The 19,631-nt window shown below is 51.9% G+C and overlaps 1 protein-coding gene across 7 annotated transcripts; it reads left to right on the top strand.

The window, feature by feature from the left end:
- Positions 1–30: 30 nt before the first annotated feature.
- SMARCC2 (SWI/SNF related BAF chromatin remodeling complex subunit C2) lies at positions 31–19,093 on the top strand. Of its 7 annotated transcripts, none has more exons than XM_074374677.1 (30): positions 31–241; positions 2,303–2,422; positions 3,004–3,089; positions 3,555–3,636; positions 3,738–3,830; positions 4,442–4,511; positions 4,742–4,811; positions 5,506–5,581; positions 5,737–5,868; positions 5,975–6,090; positions 6,733–6,857; positions 7,845–7,904; positions 8,059–8,096; positions 8,365–8,495; positions 8,782–8,853; positions 10,499–10,612; positions 11,075–11,228; positions 11,910–12,002; positions 12,238–12,354; positions 12,447–12,509; positions 12,803–13,061; positions 13,307–13,468; positions 13,742–13,806; positions 14,038–14,173; positions 14,248–14,414; positions 14,790–14,924; positions 16,025–16,406; positions 16,714–16,797; positions 17,071–17,136; positions 17,693–19,093. In XM_074374677.1, exons 1-30 carry the CDS (start codon positions 131–133, stop codon positions 17,767–17,769), a joined length of 3,456 nt encoding a protein of 1,151 aa, XP_074230778.1. In that variant the 5' UTR covers positions 31–130; the 3' UTR covers positions 17,770–19,093. The 7 variants fall into 7 exon arrangements, with proteins under 7 accessions (XP_074230778.1, XP_074230774.1, XP_074230773.1 ...); XM_074374676.1 differs by having other exon boundaries at positions 32–241; positions 12,235–12,354; XM_074374673.1 differs by having other exon boundaries at positions 16,714–17,136.
- The last annotated feature ends 538 nt before the right edge of the window (positions 19,094–19,631 follow it).

Below are 19,631 nucleotides of genomic sequence, written 5' to 3'. Positions count from 1 at the left end.
CGGCCTAGGCGGCGGGAGGCGGCGGCCGCGGCGGCGGGAGGCGGCGGGAGGCGGGCGGAGGAGGAGGCGGAGGAGGCGGGAGCTGAGCTGAGCGGGGCGGGCGGCGGCGGCGGGGCCGGAGCCCGAGAAGATGGCGGTGCGGAAGAAGGACGGCGGCCCCAACGTGAAGTACTACGAGGCTGCGGACACCGTGACCCAGTTCGACAACGTGCGACTCTGGCTCGGCAAGAACTACAAGAAGGTACGCGGGCAGGGCCGCGCGGGGGCCGGGGGCGGGACAAAGGGACCGCGGCCCCGCGGCCCCCCCGGATCCTGCCCACCCTCCCGCGGCCCGCGGCCCGCGGCCCCTCCCCCGTGGCGCCGGGAGCAGCCCCAGCGCGCCCTCCGCCGCCCCGCGCCCCTCCCCCAGCCTCTTTTACCGCCCCCCCCCCCTCGGCTCTGATTCCAGCCCCCGCCCCCGCTGCTGCGCCCTCTGCCCCTTGTTTTTCTCCACTGCCCCGGCGGGTCCCGTTGCCAGCTGCCCACCCTCCTGTAAACCATCGCCTTCCGGGCTTTTCCGGGAGAGACGGCCGGGGGCGGACGGAATGCCCCCCCCGCCCCACAGCGTGCCCGCCACGGTGCCCGCCAGAGCTCCCCACGGAGCCAGGTACCAGCAGGGCTGAGGCCTCCCCTGTGCTTTGTGTGTGTTCAGAGAGACGATGAAAGCAAGAGGGTAAACAGCCACAGAGCAGGCCCTTGACTGCTCATCAGCCTGAAAAGGGCCCCCACCCCGGGATCACCTGTCTGCCGCTCGTCCCCCACCTCGGTCCAAGGGGCAACAGAACCTCTTTGGGAACCAGAGTATAGGAGTTCCTGGGCAGCGACCCCTTCTTAAACCACTCCTCAGTCTCACAGTGAAGTCACCCCGTCACCTGGGCGTGCATTGCCTTGGGTTTGGGGTTCAGAAGCTAAGACACGCTTTATGTCTGTAGACCCCCACCCCATAACAGGAGATAATAAGGTAATGAACAAAGGGTTCAAGAAGCCTTACCTGTCTTTTCTACCAGACCTCTTCCTGGTGGTGTCTTTGTCTTTAGGCCTGGTTGAAGGGAATCTCTCTACATAGAATTTTCCTCTGGAAATGATCTCTCTTCCTTCTCACTACCCCCAGTTAGGGGTTCTCTTTATGACTTTCCTTCGCAACCTAGTTCTTCCTGCCCAGCTTTGCAGCCTGCCAGAAATGTGATGGGCGGTTTAGGAGAACGCCCCTCTGATCCTGGTTATGAACCCGGCCCTGCTCTCGGAGGTCTCTCTGGGTGTCAGGATCCTGACAAACAGCTGCTGGATCTGTGGCTTGTCTGTTCCCCAGCGTGAGACTGTGGTTCCCAGGCTTTTACCTTTGACCTTTTGGAAGGAAGATCAGTCTAGGGGCTTAATCAATGGCCTCGGGGGATTGACAGCCTGTGACCTGGTTCAGCTTTCTAGCTCTTAGCTCTTTGTCGTTTACCTTTTCTTTGAGGGATCTCTGTACACCTCCCACTGAAAGGTGCACTTTTCTCTGTGATTAGGGTTGAGGAAAAAGGTGTCAAAAGGTAAAGTGAAAGCTAGCTTCCTGGCTCAGTTTTAAATGAGAACAGAAGGCTAGGATGCTAAGTAGCATACTGTGGAAATGTTTAAGAAGGCTTAAGGTTGCTTGTCTCGGGTACAGTTTCCTGAGAAATGACAGATGTTACCTTGCTGTTTCCCACCAGGCTGGGTAGTAGCTGGTCTTTCCCACCTAGGAAGGCCTTTGAAGACTTTTGTGTCCAGTTCCTCGCAGAAGCAGAGTGTACACTTCACTCTCCATCTGTCCGCCCCACCTTACTTCCTTGCACTTGCCTCATTAGGCTGTATTATAGGGGGAGTCTTGACCTGCCACAAAGTTACCCCAAGAAACAGACGGTTGTCTCGCTTAGAGCCTTGAAGATGTTGCTTCCATCTTCCATTCTGAAGTCCACGAATCTTTAGAATTTTACACCCCTCAGACATCAGGGTCCTGAAACCCCATTTTTAGGGTGTAGCTGAGGAAGAGTAGGAAGCCGCCTTTACCTCCGGCACACAACACTGGCCGCCTAGGCTGGGGGCAGCAGAATTTCAGCTTCCTGGTGAGGGGCATCTAGAGCCTCCCTTCTGCCATTTTCTTTATAGAGACTAGACACATCAGGAAAGAAGACACTATTTTCTTCTGCCCTAGATGCTTCCAGAGCTCCTGAGGAAGAGATAAGGAAGATGGTGGACGACTGATCTGGGGTCTATTTTTCTTTCCTCTCCCTTGTTTCCCCAGTATATACAAGCTGAACCACCTACCAACAAGTCCCTGTCTAGCCTGGTTGTACAGTTGCTACAATTTCAGGAAGAAGTTTTTGGCAAACATGTCAGCAATGCACCGCTCACTAAACTGCCGGTGAGTGCAAAAAGCAAGGGGGTGAATCCTCCAAACCGGAAAGAGAGTTGTTTTCTATGTTTTTGTAAATGTCAAAATTTTGAGATTTGGATAATTTCCTACCATCATCTTTGCATTACTGGCTTGACCGAGTCCCCAGTTTACCAGTCCCTTTGTCCTAGTAATACTTTGTGCAACAGGTTGTCTTGGAGTATCTGAGCACAGTCATGAAACTCATGGAATGGTTAAAACATGTGAGATTTGCATTTGCATAGGCTTGTGTTCAAATCCTGGCTCTGCCACTTGGTATCTCTGTAATCTTGGTCCTTCATCTCTGGATGGGATTAATACATCTACCTTGTAGCGTTTCTGTAGTGGTTAAGGAGGTGACCTAGTAAAGTGCTTGGCACATGACGGGGCTTTGCGAATATTGGTTTCTTTTTCTCCCCTCTTCCGGGCCACGTGATACAATGGCACAGGGGTTAAAGAATTCCAGCTTCCAGAGGGAGATCAGTTCATCATGGGATTTTGTTAAAAGATTGTTAAGCCATAAGACAATTCAGGATGTAATTCTCACATACTTCTCTGTCTCAATTTTGTAGATCAAATGTTTCCTAGATTTCAAAGCAGGGGGCTCCCTGTGCCACATACTTGCAGCTGCCTACAAATTCAAGAGTGACCAGGGATGGTGAGATGCCTTCTCGTCTGTCTTCTGTGCTTCTTATCTTTAGTTTAGAGGGAATCCCCCTTTATGATTACCTGGGGTCTTTGTGGGGTGGGAGAGCACAGACATTCTCGCAAGTCTCTTACTTTGCTAGGTCAGCAGGCCTGACTTGCTAGGTCAGAAAAATGGCTGGAAGTCAGAGCCAACATAGACTCTAGGAATGAGTGAATGTGTGTGTGTGTACATCAGCATGTGTGTTAGAGAGGAAAAGGGATTCTTAGGTTGGCATCTCAAGCTTTTCTTTGTCCTTTTGGACTAAATATGAAGTGATTCATGGAGTTGAGATTAGTGAACCCCAGATCCCAGGTGATTTTGGCAAAACTGAAGGCAAGATTGCCTCCTAATTTCCCATGTTAAAAAAGTCACATACTCTAACCTCGTCCCCAGTCTTGAGCTTTGCCACTTACTAGATTATTGCCTCTTCACAAGGCGGCGTTACGATTTCCAGAATCCATCACGCATGGACCGCAATGTGGAAATGTTCATGACCATTGAGAAGTCCTTGGTGCAGGTAATTGTCAAGAGCCTCCCGCATCCATCTCCCTTCCCTCAGTGAGAATCCGAAACACCCTTTTCCTGTGACCTCATCCCATTTATTTCTTCTCCCCACAGAATAATTGCCTGTCTCGACCTAACATTTTTCTGTGCTCAGAAATTGAACCCAAACTGTTAGGGAAATTAAAAGACATTATCAAGAGACATCAGGTGAGTGGATGGGTCAGGAGAGGTTTCAGAAACTCCATGACCCTCTTCCTGATGTTTTCCCTGCAAGAAGCTGCCCTGAGGTAGCCCTACCTACTTGGAAAAATATTAGAATTAAAGCATTGAGCCTCTCTTTTTGTCTGTTTCTCCATTTCCCAGTCTTGACAGGTTTGGATCACTGTTCCTAGAGACTGCTTGGGCCTGGCGGGGAGGGGCATCTGCTTCCGTTGAGCTAGAGGTTGTCTAATTCCAGATAAATGAAATTTTTGCTCTTTGTAACTCTATAATAACAAGCAGGTGTCGCTGGGACGTACAGGGGCATAAAATTGACTTTACATTTCCCATGTGTAATAGATTGTCTTTTCAGAGGGTTATCTGTAGCAATTTTCAATTCTTTGACTTTTCTCCATTATTAGCACAATCCCAGTTATTTCCCTCTGCCACTCAGCTGATGTGTGCTTGGAGAATGCAAACTAACTTTAATACCATTCTGAGCAAGATCTAATTAGGAAGGCATAGCTGTGGTTAAGTCTTACTTTGGTTTATTTACACCCGTGAGTCATTCGGAGGGGTCCATAACCTCTGCTTTACCTGCTTCTCCTTGTGCCATACAGGGAACAGTCACTGAGGATAAGAACAGCGCCTCCCATGTTGTGTGTCCTGTCCCGGGGAACCTGGAGGAAGGTGAGACTGGGGTTTTCTTGGTCACTGCAGTGGATGGCTTGGACTAGGAAGTGGAGGACAACTCAGCAGCTACATAGGGCCTGGGCTCCTCTCTCCTTTCAACCCTGAATCTTCCTACCATCTTTGTTCCTATTCCTAGGGTCCCTGCTGCAGCAGGCGTTGGGTACAGAGTTATTTTTGGTGCATATCCCTTTAGCTTATGTCTCTCCCTGCTCTGTCTCTGTCCCCAGAGGAATGGGTGCGGCCAGTCATGAAGAGGGATAAGCAGGTTCTTCTGCACTGGGGCTACTATCCTGACAGGTGAGGACGGGTTCCTGGGGCAGGTGTAGGTACAGGAGCCAAACTGAGACGCCCTAGAGCATATAGCAGAGCAAGAAGGCACTCTTTAGGGGTTATTTTTAGGTCTGTTAATTTGTTCTCTGCTCCCCACCCCCCCACCCCCGTTATGCAAATCCTAAGTCTTGGACATACTAGACAAGGCTTAGGCTAAAAGGATGGGGGTTTTTTGTGTGAAATGATTATCATAGTATAATTTTTGATAAGTAAATGGTAGAAATAATCTAAATGTCTAAGAGTGGGAAAATGTTTCAACAAATTTGTGTATCTAGTCAGTGGGCTGTTTTGCAGCTTTTAAACTGATAGACGTAAGATAGATAATTTGTAGGTGAATATTGTAAAAAGTAGGATGTAGTTATTATTGCAGTTATGTGAAAACAAAATTGTACAGAAAAAAGTTACTGGGGGAACAAATGCGCTGAATATCACAAGTATCTGTGTTAGGGTGATCCTTTTCCTTCTTCTGCTTTTGAAATGATTTATGATCATTTGTATTTTATACTGAAAAGAATCCCAATATTAATTGGAAAAATAATCTTGCCAAAAAATAATCCAACAACCCAATACTTTTTCTAAATGGAAAAGGGAAAAAATTTGCGCTTCGTTTTTCCATGACTCCATCCCACTGATTCTGGTTCACGCTTAATCCCCATGGCAGTTATGACACGTGGATCCCAGCCAGTGAAATTGAAGCATCTGTGGAAGATGCTCCAACTCCTGAGAAACCTAGGAAGGTGAGCTTTTCTTGTCCGCCCCTGTCATCCCCCAAGAAGAGTGCCAGGACCAGCCCACTCTTTGGAGGTGAAGCAGAGGCTCCTGTGTTAAGGGTCCACAGACAGAGCTGGGGCCTCCAGGCCTCTCTCCAGCACAGTCTGCCTTTGTGCTTCAGGTTCATGCAAAGTGGATCCTGGACACAGACACCTTCAATGAATGGATGAACGAGGAAGACTACGAAGTAAATGATGACAAAAACCCCGTCTCCCGCCGAAAGAAGATTTCAGCCAAGACACTGACCGATGAGGTGAAGGCTCCTCTTCTTTTCTTCCTTGAGCCTTTAGCTTAAGTCTCAGAACAAGTCTTCGCTGGAGATTGTTGGCTGACATTTGCCCCAATTCTCCAATTTGCAGGTGAACAGCCCAGATTCAGATCGACGGGACAAGAAGGGGGGGAACTATAAGAAGAGGAAGTGCTCCCCATCTCCTTCACCGACCCCAGAAGCCAAGAAGAAGAATGCTAAGAAAGGGTAGGCTAGCCCCTAGCCTGCCCCACCTTCACAGCTCTGTCCATATCCTGTTGAAGGCAGGAAGGACAAATCCCTTCCCTTAACCACTGGGCCCTGACCTGGGTGAGCCTGAGACAGAGCTGAGGAGGCCTTCTGTAGCTGGCCAGTGGTTGGTTCTGGTCCCGGCCACTAGTAAACTCAATCTCGAAATGAAAGGTCTTCACCTCTTCCCATCACTCTGTAGTGATTGGTTTCTCTTTTTGCTCAGCCCTGCCCTCAGGATTCTCTCTCTCTCTCTCTTTCCCAGCTTTATTGAGGTGTAGTTGACATACAGCTTCGTATAAGGTGTACAGCATCATGATTTGGTATACATACATCATGAAGTGATCATCACGATAAGTTAGGTGAACATCCATTATCTCATATAGACACAAAACTGAAGAAATAGAAAAACAAGTAAATGATATTTTTTCCCTTGTGTTGAGAACTCTTAGGATTTACCCTCTTAGCAGCTTTCATGTGGACCACACAGTGGTGTTACTTGTATTTATCACGTTCATCACAGTCCCTTTGGGAATCTCTCTTTCCTTTCTCGAACCTCAACTTCCAAAGGTTCCTTGTCTAAGGAGGACTCAGTTCCCTTGCACTGTCTTTCCTCCTCAGTCCCTCAACACCTTACACCAAGTCAAAGCGTGGCCACCGGGAAGAGGAGCAGGAAGACTTGACAAAGGACATGGATGAGCCCTCACCGGTCCCCAATGTGGAAGAGGTGACACTGCCCAAAACAGGTATGGACCAGGCCGCCCGCCTCTCCCAGTCCTGCCCCTCCTGTGTCAAACCCCTTGGTTAGGCTGACCTCTCAGGCACAGCTTCAGCGTAGAGGACCTTGCCCTTCAGCTTAGTTAGTTATTGGAATCGTTTTCATCACCACAGACAATCCTCTGACTTCATATCCATGTCTGAGTTGAGGACTGTGCTCTATACTTGACAGTAGTTGTCTCTAAACTCAGGGTTATACACTACTGGCAGTAAAATGTATTTGAGCACAAATTATATACACATACTGTTTACTGCTACTTTAGGAACATTATAAAACAGGCAAATGTTATCTAAAAATGGGAAAATGTAAAGAATAAGACTAAAAAGCAAATACAAACAGAAGTCCTAATGCTCTCAGCCTGTGTTCCAGTGGGCCATCTTTCACATCTTCACTTTGGAGACCGCTGATCTGCAGTGCTGCTTACAGCCTATATTCCACAGACGTCCAGGAGTGTGTTTCAGGAGTAGGGCCGGGGAGGCCACTGAGAGAGAGGCCTTCCAGCTCCTATCCCCTCATCAGTCAGGGCAGCTCTCCTCTCTGTCCGTGTTTCCTCCCAAACTTTAATGTATGAATTCAGTTGAGGCGAGTGTCCTTTGCTTTCAAAAATGTTTTAAGATTTGCTCAGACTCTATCTCAGTCTCTTAAGAACTTACAGACACATAGATGAAGACAAGGGTTTATCAAAGACAAGAATGCTGTATGAATGTACATAGAAGACACCTCTTTATAAGAAAGAAGTTGAGTTAAATGAATTTTTGGCAGGAGAAGGGGGGAAGGTGGCCAGGCCAGTGAATTTCAAGCCCTAGAATGATTGTGACTGGGGGAAGTTACTACATTTTGTCATCAGATGGAGCAGGATTTTGAAGAAAGTGAGCTCTCTGAAACTGTTAACAGTGGAGGTGAAGGTCTGATTTAGGCAGAACCTATCTGATAAAGTGACTCTCTCCTCTGGCAGTCAACACTAAGAAGGACTCAGAGTCAGCCCCAGTCAAAGGAGGCACCATGACTGACCTGGGTAAGACGGGGAGCTCGGGGCAAGGCATCCAGAGCCTGAAGGAGGGGAGGGGACGCTGCCACCCGCCCCTGCCTGCTGGGGCCTTTCAGAGAGCACACTTGTCCTCCCCTGCCTCAGGAGGCTCCAGCCTTCTATCTTGATGTCTCTCTTTCAGATGAACAGGAGGATGAAAGCATGGAGACCACGGGCAAGGTGGAGCCAGTTTAGAGAGGCCCTACCTCTCTATGTGATTCTGACTTGTGATTACAAAATTCCTTCTACCCAGAACGTTCCACTGCCCAGACTCTTCCCACCCCAGACTTGTTGCTCAAAAAACTCTGACCCTGTCAGAGTCCTGGGGCCCATAACTGTTGATTCCCACCCCCATCTCTAGTGCCCACATTCCTGGGAGGTGGGAGAAGCACGGGGTTGCTGGGGCGAAATGGAAATGCTGAGAGTCCAGCAGCCTCCATACTCATAGGATGAAGATGAGAACAGCACAGGGAACAAGGGGGAGCAGACCAAGAACCCAGACCTGCACGAGGACAACGTAACTGAGCAGACCCACCACATCATCATCCCCAGCTATGCTGCCTGGTTTGACTATAACAGGTAGCAGTGCTTCAGCGTCTCATTAAACCCTTACTTCCCTGCTGCTGGGGCTCAGCGTGCTGTTCCTCCTCCTGCCTCCAAATAAGTTATTTCTTCCTCAGCCAGACAGGCCCGGGTACAGTTCAGTTTTAGTGGGGCTTCTGGCCTCTTTGAATCATCCAGCCCTGGCGGGAAGTTCTCTCCAAGCGTCTCATCCTTCCTGCCCGCCCCATCTTTGGGCTTTTCCTCTTTGAGGCTCCCGTCTCTCCACTGGCGCCTTCTGAGCACACCCTGACTTCTCTTGCAGTGTTCATGCCATAGAGCGGAGAGCGCTCCCCGAGTTCTTCAACGGCAAGAACAAGTCCAAGACTCCAGAAATGTAAGGAAACCTCAGCTCGTGATTCTCTCTCCCTCCTGCCCCCCATTCACCCTTCCCAATCCAGTTTAGCAAACATTTCTTGAGCTTCTTCCACGAGCCAGGCCCTGTGCTAGGCTTCCAAAGACGTGGTCCCTGTCCACAGACACCCCCAGCCTGCTTGTCTAGGATCTGCCTGGGGGCGTGCTTTTCTGTACAAAACAGGTATCTGCCCCAGTGCCTCCATTTCTTTCAACAGGGCACAGAGCCTTTCCATCCATAATTACTGACGCCATCTAAAATGCACACATCCCTGGCACAAGTAATAGCTTTGACTAAAATGTAAGTGACTGTTACTAGGCTGGTCCCTGAGAATAGGTTTTGATAGAAAAAAAATGGGAGGAGGAACTGTGAAGACCCAAGTCTGTGAATTAAGGGATGGAGAGGGCTCTCTGGAGAGAAGTATTTTATAAAGTGGGGGCTTGGGGTTCAGAAGTTTTCATGTCCTTCAAGGCTCCCCCTCAGGCCAGACTTGCTTGGCTTTGGATGAGTTTGGCCATCTTCTGTGATTAGGGATGCTCCAGGATAAATGTGGTGAGGCAGGTGAGACTTAGTGCTGAGCTCAGGCCCCCTGAGAACTGAACAAGCTTGCTTCCCGGCCGGTCCTCAGCTTCCCCGCTCCTCACTCTGAGGCCACCCTCCCTTCAACTGTGTTTCTTTCCCCGTAGCCTGGTTTGGTTCTCTCCTCCTCCTCTTCCTGGGGAGAGCAGTGTGTGCAGAAGCCTTGCTCTCTCCAGAGAAAAAGGAAGGCGTGACAGGTGACATGAGTTCACCGTGATCTGCAGGCAGGGTTGGAACTTGAGCTGTTCTACACTGTGCACTCTCAGTATGAGATCGTAAATGATGGTAGTTGCCTGCATGCGTGGAGTGCTTTACTGTCTCCCAGGCACTGCCCTTAGTGTCCTACATACCTCAACTAATTGAATCTTCACATCAGCTTCAGAGGTAGGTCCTATTATCTTCAGTTTCCCGATAAGGAAACTGAGGTAGAGAGGGGTTAAGTCGCTTGCTTAAGGTCACACAGCTCGTCAGTAGTAAGACTGGGACATGAATCCTTTAGCTCATGTTCTCAAGCTTTACACCACACAGCAGCTACCATTTTTGGAGCTCTGCCAGCGTGGCCGGCATTGTACTTCATCTTTACAGACCCTTCTGATTCTCAGCAGACACTTTACACGTGAGGAAATTGAGGTTCAAAAAATCTAAGCAACTTGCCCAGGGCTGTCACGGGAGAACTAGGATTTGAACTTAGACGTTTCCACCTTCAAAACGTGTATTCTCAGTACCACGTCATGCTGACTAGGTGGGTGCGCCAATAAGGACTCCCTTCCCTTTAGCATCTGCCTTTGGAGTTAAGGGCACCTTTTCTTACCTTTTGATTCCTTGTTCATAAGTTGGATGAAACATCCCCAAGTATAGCCAAGGAGATAATTTATTTAACTAACAACATCAAGGGTTTGAATACCTTGCGTCTAGCACACAGTAGACCCAAGGTGGGACTTGAGCCAGGTGAGTTCTTCTGTCCCTGTCACCTAGGAGGAGTCCTTAGCCCTCGTGTCATCTTCCCTACCCTCCAGCCCTCTCATCGTTCACCTCTTTCTCTTCTAAGCTACCTGGCCTATCGAAACTTCATGATCGACACTTACCGGCTGAACCCGCAGGAGTATCTCACATCCACTGCCTGCCGCAGGAACCTGGCGGGCGATGTCTGCGCCATCATGAGGTGGGTCTGCAGCTCAGGGGCAGGGGTATGTGAGGATGTCTGCCCACAGATGCCTCTTGGCTGGGGTAGAGAGGCCAGCAAGGAGCATAGGGGACGAGTGGGAAAAGCACCTCTAGAGAAAGGTGAAGTTCAGGTTTGGTCACCTGAGGGAGTGGCAGTGGCAGTCTCTAAAGGGTGGAGGAAGGAAAGGAGCAGGTCTGTGGAGAAGGATCCTGGTTCACTTTACTAGCTATCCAGCGAGATACCCAAGAAGAGATGTTAAGTAGGCGGGTGGATAGGGAGAGGGGCCCCAGCTGTGGTGTAGACTTGGCTGTCACTGGCATTTGGGTGGTGGGAGGAGGTGGGATTTCTCAGGGCGTAGAAAGAGCAGAGAAGAGGGTGCCCCACCTCCACCCCAGCTCTCCTCTGGGTGTGCCTGTCTGGCTGTCCCGTGTGACTCCGTCTCTGCCTCTCTCCTCACAGAGTCCATGCCTTCCTAGAACAGTGGGGTCTTATTAACTACCAGGTGGATGCTGAGAGTCGACCAACCCCAATGGGGCCTCCACCCACCTCTCACTTCCACGTCCTGGCGGACACACCATCAGGGCTGGTGCCTCTGCAGCCCAAGACCCCGCAGGTAGGGTGAGGGGCTGTGGGGACAGGGTGGGGTGGGGCAAAACGGGGCTTCTTTGGACTTTTCTTTTCTGGTTTTTTAGGATAATGGTTCAGGAGTGTTTTGAGGCTTCTTCCTTTTCCATGAGATGCAAAGGGCCACAGGAATCAGCCCCGTGTGTTTAGCACCCTCTCTCAGCCTTTGTACCTAAGACTGGGAGGACGTGCTGAGGGAGAAGAGATGTTCCTTGCCCTCAGGGAGCAGACAGGCTCATGTAGGGGATGAAGCAGATACAGAAAAATGGCTTAAAATTAAATTGCATGAAATTTTTTAACTTTGTCATGTTTCCAACATTTTTTCATTTTTGCCTCATAGTTTTTTTTCACTTCCATTTTTTTTCACTTCCATTTCATACATTACAAAAATTAAGAGGAGAAAGGTTATGTGGCTTGCCCAAGGTCACAGCATATTAAATCCAGGATTAGAACCTACTTGTCCAGCTCCTAAGAGAACTGTAAAGATATGTGTGAATACCAATGGGTAACATGCCAACTACTGATCTAATTAATCATTAAGGGAACACGGAGGAGTGGCATGAGTGCCCCCCGAACTTGCGGGCCGCCCAGCATTTGGTCTTGAGGCCTCCAGGGCCTCGGCCTGCTCGTTCCTTGCCCAGCCTCCATGACGCCAAGCTCTGTCCCCCAGGGCCGCCAGGTTGATGCTGATACCAAGGCTGGGCGAAAGGGCAAAGAGCTGGATGACCTGGTGCCAGAGACGGCTAAGGGCAAGCCAGAGCTGGTAGGTGGGGTGTAGACCCCGCTGGGCTTCTTATTTGCCCCTTAACTGGGGGGCCCCTGCCCGGGAAGAAGAGCCTTGAGAGCAGAGGACCGCAGCAGTGAGGGAGGAAGTCCTGCCCAGGGGTGTCCCTGGCTGCGGGAAGGAAGCTCCTTCTGTCTGTTCTCTCTCTCTGTCTGCCCCTGGCTCCTGGTGGCCACTCGGACTCACCTCTTTCTTTCCCCTCCACAAATAGCAGACCTCTGCTTCCCAGCAAATGCTCAACTTCCCTGACAAAGGCAAAGAGAAACCAACAGATATGCAGAACTTCGGGCTGCGCACAGACATGTACACGAAGAAGAACGTACCCTCCAAGGTACGGGGGTGCGGGCTGCCCGGGGGGAGTGCACCTTCACTCCTCTGGGGCTGTGGGCGCCTCTCTCTGACCTGCCCCTGTTTCCCCTGCAGAGCAAAGCTGCGGCCAGTGCCACTCGAGAGTGGACAGAACAGGAGACCTTGCTACTCCTGGAGGTAACTGGGGCAAGGGGAGGAGAGTCCTTCGAAAACAGAAGTGGCCAGGGTGCTGGATGCAGTCATGAGTAGGGAGAGCATTATCTTGCCCTGGGGACCAGCTCCAGGCCAGGGATTTGGGCCATTTCGTTAACTCCTGGTCCTCTTAGTGCTACTTGGAGGTCCCCTTGGCCCCAGCAGAGTGCACAAATACCAGGACACGGAGCTTTGAAGCCAGACCCGCCTAGCGGGATGGGGGGAGCGGACCTTCAAGGGAAGTGGCTAAGTAAGTGAAGTTGTATTTCCACCACCAGGCACTGGAAATGTACAAAGATGACTGGAACAAAGTATCAGAGCACGTGGGAAGCCGCACGCAGGACGAGTGCATCTTGCATTTTCTTCGGCTTCCCATTGAAGACCCATACCTGGAAGACTCGGAGGCCTCCCTGGGCCCCCTGGCCTACCAGCCCATCCCCTTCAGCCAGTCGGGCAACCCAGTGATGAGCACCGTTGCTTTCCTGGCCTCTGTTGTCGATCCTCGAGTGGCTTCTGCTGCCGCGAAGTCAGCCCTAGGTAACGTGGAGGGGTCCTGGCCCTCTTTGGTTTGCATTTGAAGGGCTGGGTACTCAGGCTGTGAAACCTCCTCAAGCTTGGCTGCCCTCCTGGCCTTTCTGCTGCTGGCATCAGCCCAGGCAGCTGTCCACCTCCGTGCGGGTTTAGATGAAGAGATGGGCTTGTGAAGGTGCTCTTACAGGGAGAGCCAGAACTGCCTACCTGCCCCCTCCCAGCCTCTTCCTCTCTGGGTTTGGGTCTTACAGAAGAATTCTCCAAAATGAAGGAAGAGGTTCCCACAGCCTTGGTGGAGGCCCATGTTCGGAAAGTGGAAGAAGCAGCCAAAGTGACAGGCAAGGCGGACCCAGCCTTTGGTCTAGAAAGCAGTGGCATTGCAGGAACCACTTCTGATGAGCCTGAGCGGATCGGTAAGGCCTGCACCTTCCTGGATTCTTCCCTTTTTACCAAGACCCAGAGCCTCTTGGCCTCCTCGTGCTGTTCCTGCCTCCAGTTGGCCTCAGAACACAAGAGATATGGGGAGAAGTGGGTGAGGTTTTTATTTTCCCTGGAACTTTACCTTGGGGACTGTGGCTCCCCGCTGGTCCTCTCGCTAAGAGCTTAGCTAGGAGAAGAGGCTGTTAGAAAAGTGTTGCAAACAGACTCTGTCAGACATTTCCCATTTCCTCTTCCCCTGGGCCCAGAGGAGAGCGGGACTGACGAGGCACGGGCAGAGGGCCAGGCCACGGAGGAGAAGAAGGAGCCCAAGGTATCTCAGGACTGATGTGGGCTGGGAGGGTGGAGGGGCCAGGCGTGGACCGTGGAGGGGGAAGCTGGCTCTGTTCGGCTCAGGCAGGCGTGGGCTGGGCTTGGATGGGGCCGCGTCCCGGAGGCAGGTCACCTCCCAAGTAAGAGGCATGAACTCAGTTCCTGGTCTGAGCCCTCTGCGTGCAAACCAGCCTCCCTGATGCTCTCCGCTCTCCTTTCCCTGGGACTTCAGGAGCCGCGAGAAGGAGTTGGGACTGTAGAGGAAGAAGCAAAGGAGAAGACCAGCGAGGCACCCAAGAAGGATGATGAGAAAGGCAAGGAAGGCGACAGCGAGAAGGAGTCAGAGAAGAGTGATGGGGACCCAATAGGTGAGCCACCAGTGTGGTGGTCGGGGCCAGAGAATGAAGAGGCTGTAGGGCTGACGACCCCTTTCCTGGCCCAGTTGATCCGGAGAAAGAGAAGGAGCCCAAGGAAGGGCAGGAGGAAGTGCTGAAGGAAGTGGTGGAGTCAGAGGGGGAGAGGAAGACGAAGGTGGAGCGCGACATCGGCGAGGGCAACCTGTCCACCGCCGCCGCTGCCGCCCTGGCCGCTGCTGCCGTGAAGGCCAAGGTGAGGGCCAGAGACCCAGGGGAGGAGATTCCCCTTCCCTAATCTCCCGTCACCTGGAGGAAGTCCTTCCTGGTCGCCCTTCAGGTATTGCTGGCCTCTTTCCTTTTTCTTTTGATCATGAGAGGGGGCCCCAGTCATCACTTCTCTAAGCTGTTTTAAGCCTTTGCCGTTGGGCCTGTTCTCACCCTTGAATTATTTGACGTTGTCTTATCCTTTGCCCCTGTAAAGACAGTCGAGCCCATGCTGTTCTTCTGGGTTGTGACCACAGCAAGTTATGTCTTAAAACCTGCCAGCCTCCGCACTACCCTTCTCTGCCCCAGAATGTCTGCAGCTGGGTCCTCCTGCTGACGGGCCGCCCCACCCCTCCTTCCTTAGCACCTGGCTGCCGTGGAGGAGAGGAAGATCAAATCTCTGGTGGCCCTGCTGGTGGAGACCCAGATGAAAAAATTGGAGATCAAACTCCGGCACTTTGAGGAGCTAGAGACCATCATGGACCGGGAGCGAGAAGCGGTGAGTTGTGTCGCCTGGAGAGGCCAGCCAAGCCCCGGGCCCCCACCTTAACACTGAGCTGGGCCTCAGTTTAGGACGGAGAGGGCAGCAGTTTTTTTGATTAGTTGCAGACTCCTTAATTTGGGATAGCTGACCCTTGAACAAAGCAGGGGTTAGGGGCGCTGATGCCCCCACACGGTTCAGAAATCTACATATAACTTTACAGTCAGCTCTTTCTGTGCAGAGAGCCTGAGGCTGACAGGGCTTCATAGCAGAGCCCAGGCCAGGGCAAGAGGAGCCGGCCCAGGTGGTTAAGAACAAGTGAGCCACAGGTGGAGCCTGGAGACCAAGGTCCTACAGAATGTCTGCTCCATGGGGGAGATTCCAGTCATTTTTTTATTACTTCATCTCCAGGTCCTTGAATGGTGCTTGGCCCGGAGTAGACTCTCAATAAATATTTGTTGAGTGATCGAACAAATCCAAGGGCTTCAGGTCCAGGATGTGAACATAGAAAGGGGATGGGATGGACAAGATGTTGAACCATTTTGTTTTTGAGAAAATATAAACAAAATAGAAGACAGGGACCCTGACTCTGATCTCCTTAAAAACATCAAATATACAGTATGGAGACATCTAAAACAGTGCTTAAAGTGTCTGATAAATGTAAATTAAGAGATTTCTGATCAAGTATAAAAATCCTGGGAGATAACAGAATAAAGGCAAAGCTCAGGGGCTAGTGAGTTGATCTGGGGTGGCTTCCTAAGAGTCGTTAGTTTTTCTCCAGTTTTGAAGGAAGAAAAGAATATGAATTGACATGAGGAACTAGAGGGTTTTCCAAATTAACGTTATGACAAATTCAAAGCTTTGGAGCTGAAATGAGCAAGGGCTACCACCAGATGAGCTCCACCGCAGTGAGAAGCTCTGTGGGCCGCCAGATCTGCTGGTGGGAATTGGTGAGGAGAGGGCAGGGAGGACAGAGGAAGCCAAGCACAAGATTGAGATTTGGCGTGGGAAACTTCCAGAACAAAAGTCTGGGTTTGTCAGGAGACAAAGCAGGGGGCAAGGCCTTTTCCCTTAGGACCTTCTGAACCCGGATAACAGTACTCAATTGCCACTGGCAGCTGGAGTACCAGAGGCAGCAGCTCCTGGCTGACAGACAAGCCTTCCACATGGAGCAGCTGAAGTATGCGGAGATGCGGGCTCGGCAGCAGCACTTCCAGCAGATGCACCAGCAGCAGCAGCAGCCACCGCCGGCCCTGCCCCCGGGCTCCCAGCCCCTCCCAGCTGCAGGCGCTGCTGGGCCGCCCAGCGTCCACGGCTTGGCTATGGCTCCGGCCTCTGTGGCCCCTGCTCCTGCCGGCAGTGGGGCCCCTCCTGGAAGCTTGGGCCCCACTGAACAGATTGGGCAGGCAGGGTCAACTGCAGGGCCACAGCAGCAGCAGCCAGCTGGAGCCCCCCAGCCTGGGGCAGTCCCACCAGGGGTACCCCCCCCTGGACCCCATGGTGAGTGATGGGATCTGGAACTCTTGCTGACTAGAGGGATTGGGATGGATGTTCCTGTCCTCCTCAAAGGGGATATGTGATAGGACTGGAGATCATTTCTACAGGTGGGCCCACCTCAGTTACATCCCTAAGCCAGCAGGAGTCCCTCCTCGACCCAGAGTTTTGTTCTAAGGATTTGCCACTTATTCTAGTATCAGGAAAGAGCAAGGTGGTGCCTAGGAGTGGATAGGTTACCTCACTGTGAAAGTGAGTTGGTGAGCGAGATTTTATGTCTCTAATCTTCTCAATCTCTCCTCTTTGTTCCCAGGCCCCTCACCGTTCCCCAACCAACAAACTCCTCCCTCAATGATGCCAGGGGCAGTGCCAGGCAGCGGGCACCCAGGCGTGGCGGGTAATGCTCCTTTGGGTTTGCCTTTTGGCATGCCGCCTCCCCCCCCTGCTCCATCCATCATCCCATTTGGTAGCCTAGCCGACTCCATCAGTATTAACCTCCCCCCTCCTCCTAACCTGCATGGGCATCACCACCATCTCCCGTTCGCCCCGGCCACTCTCCCCCCACCTAACCTGCCTGTGTCCATGGCGAACCCTCTACATCCTAACCTGCCGGCGACCACCACCATGCCATCTTCCTTGCCTCTCGGGCCGGGGCTCGGATCCGCCGCAGCCCAGAGCCCTGCCATTGTGGCAGCTGTTCAGGGCAACCTCCTGCCCAGTGCCAGCCCACTGCCAGGTGAGAAGGGTCCTGGAGGGGAGAAGGGTGAGGGAGAGGGGTCCATGTGGAGGGCTGGAGGGCAGGTGGGGAGGGGTTCAGGCACTAGAGCTTCCACGATCCTTTTTGAACGCTCTGATAAAATTAGAATACAGGAGGGAAGGGCCTCTCTGGCTGTCCTCCACCATTCCCTAGCCTGGCAGCTGCCACCTCTGGGATGACGTTGGGGCCTTTCACTGGTGGGTCACGGAGGAGTCCTGTGGCACAGAGCATCTCAGTTGTAACTGGAAAAACAGCTACTTGTTTGCATGATGATTGGAGTCCCCTTTGCTTGTTCCCCTCACGTTCAAGTGCCTCATTTAGAGAGTTCCCTTGGGGCAGGAGGATGATTTGGGGGTATACCAGTTTTCCCAGGGTGTGATGGGAGAGGGTGCTGGGGAAAAGAAGTTGTACATTGTGGGTGTTCATTCATTGCCCGTCCATTGCATGCCAAGCCCTGTTGTCTGTCTGTGGTGGTCTGGGTCTGGAGCCCTCTCTCCCACACACCCCAGCTGATGCAGCTTCCTTCTCTCCACAGACCCAGGCACCCCCCTGCCTCCAGACCCCACGGCCCCGAGCCCAGGCACGGTTACCCCTGTGCCACCCCCACAGTGAGGAGCCAGCCAGACATCTCTCCCTCACCCCACATGGAGATCAAGGGTCCAGGAACAGCCCTCTCCCCACCACTGGGACCCTCCCCCAGCCTGGAGAGTTCATCACTACGTAAGGAAAGCTCCTGCCCCTCCAAAGCCCCCACCATGCCCGTCAGAGGCGTGCATTTTTATATCGGATTGTTCAAGGACTCCTGTTTGAAAGATGTTTCTAATGTCTGGGAGAGAAGATAGGACGGGGATGCTGCCCTCAAAGGAAGGGCTGGGGGAAGGTGTTTATACAAGGTTCTAATTAACCACTTCTAAGGGTGCACCCCCTCAAAACTACTGCATTTTTTTATCGATGAAAAAAAGATGAAGCCCTTTAAAAGGAAGTAGAGAGATTTTAAAAAGCCACATTGGAGCTCCCTCCACTCAGTGGAAAAAATCCAACTTTTACATTTTTTGGAGGAGGGAGGGGAGAGTTTTAGGAAAGGGGAAGAGGGTCTGGGGATAGAATAGGGTGCAGAATCTGTCTCCTCCAGCCCCTCATTAGTAACTCAGTCAGCTCCCCCTCAGCCACCCACCCCCCAGTTTATTCCCTCTAAGCTCTCCAGCTGCTTCCTCATTGTTGCTGTTTTAGGCCACCCCAGCTCAGCCAATGACCCCTTTCCCTCTGAATGTCAGTTTTGTGTTTTTTAAAAGTCACCTGCGTAGTTGATGTCAGTGTATGTGTATTTGGTGGGGAAACATTTTTGGGGATTCCTGTGGTAGGTAGTAGAGGAGGAAAGGGCACAGGGGGCTATTCTGTCTCCTTCCCTCGGCTGTCAGCGAGCGGGCTCCCCGAGGACACCGAGAGGGGAGCTGTAAGAGGATGGGGAGTTTTAAAAACCTGACATTGTCAAAAAGCACTTAAGCACCTCCTTCTCTGACTTGGTGGGTTACCCCTCTTGCCTCTTCCGTCTCCCACCAAGACCTTCAGAATCTTGGCTGGTAGCTAGGGACTCCCTGGGATTTAGGGGCAGCGGTCAGGGGCCGGGGGATGGTGCCTGACCTGGGGTAGTGCCGACCACCAGCAGCTCGACCACCAGCTTGCAGCTCGGCTCTGCTCCCCAGATTCCAGCGCCCCCGGTTCCAGCTCTCCCCTCTTCATCCTTGTGTGAAGGCAGAAGTGATTCCAGGCTCTCCAACCATTCTTCTAGTTCCCTCCCACCAGGCCCTTTGTTCCTCATGTCCCCATGTTTCTCTTCCTCTGCGTCTTGGCACCTTCTGTTCAAAAGTTTTCTGTAAATTTTTTTTTCTTTTTCTTTTTTTTTTTTTTTTTATAAATTAATTTGCTTTCAGTTCCATCTTGTGGATGCCTTCTGTGTTCTCTTACCTGTGGCTGTTAGGCAGGGGGACTGGGCTGGGGGCAGCATCCCTGGAGTCCTTCCCAGGGGCATTCACTGGGGCTAGAGGCACTCGGCAGGCCATAGGCCCGCAGACACTGGGCCTCTCTCCACAGCAGGCCAAGAGCAGCACAGCTGTCAGGACCATGCAGCTGGCACAGGAGCTGGGCAGAGGCTCTCACCTGCCCTAAAAATAGCCATCTAAGACTTGGAAGGACATCCTCACAACCTGGAGATTTTGTCTATTTATCCTTTCAGAAGCACTGGCTTCATTTCTTCCCTTATTAGGCGGGGAGAAGGCAGGCATCTCACTCACTAGTTGTTATTATTGGCCCCTAGCCCTGCTGAGGTGACAGACAGGCTCAGGCAATGCTAATATGGCCTGGCTTTCGCTCCAATAAACACTCTGGGCTCCCTCACCAAAGGCCTTCAGTGCTGGGGAGGGCTAGGAGAGAACTCAGCCAGATACGGGATGGAACAAGGGTCCTACAGGGATTTA

The sequence above is a fragment of the Camelus bactrianus genome, chromosome 12 (genome assembly GCF_048773025.1).
Source record: "Camelus bactrianus isolate YW-2024 breed Bactrian camel chromosome 12, ASM4877302v1, whole genome shotgun sequence".
In the NCBI taxonomy this organism is placed as follows: Eukaryota; Metazoa; Chordata; class Mammalia; order Artiodactyla; family Camelidae; genus Camelus; species Camelus bactrianus.
The sequence above is the reverse complement of the archived record's forward strand: the minus strand, read 5'-3'. Positions and strand labels throughout refer to the sequence as shown.